Consider the following 5,250-nt stretch of genomic DNA (forward strand, 5'->3'; position numbering starts at 1 on the left):
ACACATCTAATGTTAAGATGTTGGATTTCAGGACTGGTATATTATTTTTGTTTTTTCTACTTTCCATTCTTGGTTTTGTTTTGCCACCTTATTGGAGATTTCCTTAACAGCTTGATGTTCTATGCTTTCTATTTTTTCCTTTTTGCTACCATTAGTTTCTAAAATCTCTTAAAATCCTCTTGCTAAACAATTCCTTAAGCATTCTCTTCCTACTTCATGAATTCAGTATCTTTATTCTCTGAGGATATTAATAATAGTGGGGGTTTTTCTAACAGCATTTTTTCTTATTCATAGTTTGTTTCTTTTATGTTGCTTTTTTTCTCCTTGTCTTTATTAGATATTCTCTTATATAACTAGTGATTTGCTTACATTTAAGAATAAGGCACTTAAAAACTTAAATTTCCTTGGGTGAAATTATGATAGGAGAATTTTAAGATCTTGTCTCTTTGGCTGTTCAGATTCTCCAGAGTGGAGCTTTCCAGTTAACTGCTAAAAGGGTAAAGACCTAGCTGCCAGCATATTGGGAACCATGCTGGGAAAGACCATTTATGTGTGTTCGTGGGGGTCTTCACATTTAGTATATAATTTTCCACTTTATTTTCCTGTTTTCAATAAACACTTTCCTCTTTTTTTTTTTTTTTTTTTTTTTTATTACTAGATATCGTTAGATTTACATAAGCAAACACTCTCCTCTTTTAAATGACACTTTCAAATTTAATCAATTATATTTTTAAATGCAGGCAGGGTCTCACTATGTTACTCCTGCTGGTGCTGAACTCCTGGGCTCAAGTGATCCTGCTTTCTTGGCCTCCCAAAGTGCTGAGATTACAAGTTTGAGCCACTACGCTTGGTCAGTGATGCTTTTAGTAGTGCTGTGTCTGTCACTTCTGGACCTTTTCTTCTTTCCCTGAAGAACAATCTTTCATCTTTTGCTGGGGATGCGGAGGATTGTTGACTAGCCATGCATTGAAGGAGGAGGATCTGTGAAACTGTTTCTTAAACTGACTTCAGCCAATCTTACTGTTTTATTTCAGTTTCACTATAACTTTATACAGCCGTTTCTGAGACTTTTGGGTGTCTGATAACTGCGAATCAGATTCAGTCTCTGCTTACTTTGTTGTTTGAATATTTGTTGTTCTTGGTCTTTCTGCTAAGTCAGTAACACTTATTCATATGTTCTTTGGCTTTCCAATTATGTTACTCTTGTCTTTTTTCTTGTTTACTGCTTTTGCAGAGTCACTGATACAAGGTTTTTGGAGATAACTGATCTGAGTAGCTGTGACTATCTAGAAGGACCACCTTGGAGCGGTTTTCTTTCTTTCTTTTTTATTAAATTTTAGGAGTTTTTTTTACACATAAATCTATGTTCTTTTAACACTTGTGGAACATATTTTCATAAAATGGGTGTGCTATAGTTTAAGCAGTTTCCTGTTGTTGAATTGTGTTGTTTCCAATTTTTTGGCTATTACAAACCATAGTGTTACTTGGGAAAAAAGAAAAATTATGCCACTTTGTGTACATGTGCTAGAATCTCTTTAGGGTGATACCAAGAAATGAAAGTCCCAAAAGGCTGTTCCATAGTACCTTCACTTTTCACTATGAGAGTTCCAGTTGCCTGCATGCTCATTCCTGGCTGAACTATATATTTAGCATAGTTGGTGGTGAAACTGCTTCTCTAATATTTAGATTGTGTACCTCTTCTAGCCATTATTGGACATTGTGTGCCATCTATGAATGCTTGTTCCTTTACTATACCCATTTTAATAGTTTAAAGCTGTAGTTCTCAAATTTGAGTTTATATCAGAATCACCTGAAGGGCTTATTAAAAACACAGCTTGCTGAATTTCACCCTGAGTTTCTGATTCAGCAGGTTTGAGATGGACCCTAGAATTTACATTTTTAATAAGTTCTCAGGGGATGCTGAAACTTCAATACTAGAGACCACACTTTGAAAACAGCTGATTTATAGGAGGGTTTCATGTAGTCTGAATTTTTCTTGTTACTTAAGTTGCAAATATTTTCTCACGTGGAGCTTTAACTTCATCATATATAATCATTTTATAACTATGGAATATCGTGTTTTGCCTTAAAAGTTCTTTCCTCTGAAAAGGTACAATTGCTGGACATGGCGGCTCACGCCTGGGGAGGCTGAGGCAGGTGGATAGCTTGAGCTCAGGAGTTCAAGACCAGCGTGTGCAACACGACAAGACCCTGCCCCTACAAAAAATACAAAAATTAACCAGGTGTAGTGGTACACACCTGAGTCCCAGCTACTTGGGAGGTTTTTCCCAAGTGGATTGTCTGCATAACATATGATTTTTGCACTGGTTTTAAAATGCCATCTTTCACATAGTCTGATTTCTTATATAGAAATGGACCTGTTTTTGACCCTCAGTGAATTTTCTGACCAATCTACTTGGTTTTTATTTCATTTTTGTTTTTGTTAAAGAGGGTAAGCCAGAGAAATTTTCACTTGGTCTTCTGGATCCTCCTTTTCGTGTTGGCGTTCCATTCAGTATCCCTCTGGAATTTCAGGATGAATTTGGTCATACCAGTCAACTAGTAACTGATATTCAGCCAGTTCTCGAAGCAAGGTAATTTGAAGGATCAATATGTATTTGTCCTTTCATATTTGCTAAGCATTCACTGTTTTTTTTAAGCTTAATTTTTTTGTGTGTAAGGTGTTTAACTTCAGTATTTAAAATATTAGTTAATTTTATTATATCTGGGTAATTAACTCCAAGCTATCCTCTGTGACTAAAGTCATATGTAAATTGCTTCACTGAAGTTTATATTTTGACTGAATTTATTGCTGAAGTCGTTTAGGTGTTTATGTCTTTCTCCCTGTTTTTTTTGCAAGTATGATATAATGTCTCCTAACAATTCATTATTTGAAATACTTCATTCTGTATCTTCTGTCATCACTGTTTTCTCTTTTAGGGTTCTTAGTTATTGGATGTTGGACCTTCTGGACTGGATCCCCAATTTAAAAATTTTTTTTTCCTCAATCTTTTTGTGTTTCTGTTTTACTTTCTGATAGATTTCTACAACCTTATGATTACTACCTTTCCTTTGAGATTTTCCTTTCTGCTAACATATTTTTAATGCCATGAGTTCTCTCTGGTTCTCTGAAACTTTTTAAAGATCGTCTTGTTTTATAAATATGTTGCTTTCACTGATAAAGCAAATAATAGTTTTTTGTTTTGTTTTTTTTTTTTTTTTNTTTTTTTTTTTTTTTTTTTTTTTTTGTAACTTTCTTTTACCTATACAGATACTCTCTATTGTCTCCGGCTTAGTCAATTGCTTGTTCTTGGTGTCTAGAGATTATCTGGTTGTTGGTCACCTGCTTGTAAATGAGGAGGAGACTTGAATGCAGGTGAAAGAGAGAGGCTGTTGCTGGTGAGCGCCATTGTAGGATGACCTGTCTGGAGTACATTGTTGGGGTTAAATCCTGTTGTCAGTATTTTTAGGTCTTGGGCTAGGCAATTTCCTCAAAGAATCTCCAGTCTTTTGCCTAGAGCAGGGAATAGTTTGGTTCCTAGTCAGTCAAGGAACAGGGCTGGGGTGGGAATTGTGGCAGAGAGGTCTTTGTATCCATATGCATTCATTCCAGATTACCCTTTCTATTCTTTTTTAGTATTTTATTCTTATCCTCAACTTATCTGCTGTCCCGGGTTCAAAGAGCTTCTGTTTTAGCCTTTTCAGAGATTCAAGTTTCACTCATTTGCCAGAGGCAGAGAGGAGATATCTGGAGATCTGAGATCTAAACTTTTCATCAGTCTTTTTGTTTAAGCCTTTTCCTTTTGCCAGTTCTGAACAGTACCTGACTACTCTATGGTAGAGATTGGTTTCTAGCTTTTTATATTTCTGTTTTACAATTCAGCTTTCTGGAGAGTGCTATCATTTGTCACTTGTCTGTCTTATTTTCTAGTAGATAAGTTTTCTTGCCCTGTCTCTGTTTCCTTTATGTTTTTTTGTTATGTTTTCCTTTAATAATCAGTAAAATAAATTCCTTTATGTCATATTAGTGGGGTTTTAAGAGACAGTGAAAGTAGGTGTATATGTTTAATGTGCCATTTCCCCCAGGGGATTTATCTTGTATGCCACATTACATCTTTTTTCAAATGAGCTTTACAATTTATTCTGAAAATATCTGTAAAAACTTAAATTTAATTACTCAGAAAAATTAGGCTTTTTCTCCATCATGGTATATTTTTAACTTTTTTTCCCTTTCTTTACCTTTGACAGTAAAATTTTGTCACTGTAAAGATCTACATCTGGTCAAATCTGATAAAATTAGCTTTGTAATCAGCTTTAGGAACCATATTACTCATGGAAGTAGATTAGGGGATCTCAATATATACTTTAACTGGTTTATGTCATCATAAGCCTGTTATTATTTGAACTTTATCCAAATTACCATTCAGTTTAATAATAGATTCCCAGAATTCTCTGAAATCCCACTGGTAAAAGATTTGAAATAATTTATGGTAAATGCTGAGTGCATCCTTAAACCTGGCTTTTTTGGGTATTTCCTTTTCTTAGGTTTGTATACATGGTCTAGCTTTGGATTAGGTACTATCTTATATCTTTACTAATTCAATATGTGCTATTTTAATTTTACATTATATCTACTGTATCATCTTCAGTGTTTAACCCATTAGTATCACTTATTAATGCTTGTTGGATCAATTTTCTTTGTAAAAGAAATCCATTGGAATTTTTTTGTTTAGTTCTTTATATTTAAAAAATATTTCATTAGAAAAATAGACATGCCAATGTCACATAAGAAAGCAAAAACACATTTGCAGCTTACTTGTAGGCAATTGAGGGGAGTTAAAAAATAATTTTTTTTCTCCAGTGGTTTATCTTTACATTATGAAGAAATAACCAAAGGACCAAATTGTGTAATTCGAGGTGTTACAGCTAAGGGCCCTGTAAACTCTTGTCAAGGCAAGGTAAGCATTATATTTAGATTCTATAATACTTGTTAAGTATTTATTTCTCATACGATAAGAATGAAATTGTAAATGAAAAGTAGAATGGCCTATTTTTAAAAACCAGATGACAGTAATTGGGTCCTTAGGAATTAATCAGCCTTATGCCACCTGAATTATCAGTTTCATCTGTAAGAAAAATTGGCACATTTACTACCGTTGTTGGTTAAACATAAATTAAATATTTTTCACCTGTCCCTATTATCACTGTTTCAGTTTTTTCACATTCAAAGCCTTTTTTTTTTTTTTTTTT

General features: G+C 33.9%; 1 protein-coding gene across 1 annotated transcript in view; it reads left to right on the plus strand.

Moving 5' to 3' along the window:
- Positions 1-5,250, plus strand: part of SMCHD1 (structural maintenance of chromosomes flexible hinge domain containing 1) — a 141,609-nt gene that overhangs the window by 74,817 nt on the left and 61,542 nt on the right. Inside the window, exons 20-21 of the mRNA XM_017526068.2 lie at positions 2,450-2,594; positions 4,862-4,958. Of these exons, the coding sequence (XP_017381557.1) occupies positions 2,450-2,594; positions 4,862-4,958 (242 nt within the window). The remainder of the gene's footprint in view (positions 1-2,449; positions 2,595-4,861; positions 4,959-5,250) is intronic.

Source organism: Cebus imitator, unplaced genomic scaffold (genome assembly GCF_001604975.1).
Source record: "Cebus imitator isolate Cc_AM_T3 unplaced genomic scaffold, Cebus_imitator-1.0 Scaffold41, whole genome shotgun sequence".
Classification (NCBI taxonomy): Eukaryota; Metazoa; Chordata; class Mammalia; order Primates; family Cebidae; genus Cebus; species Cebus imitator.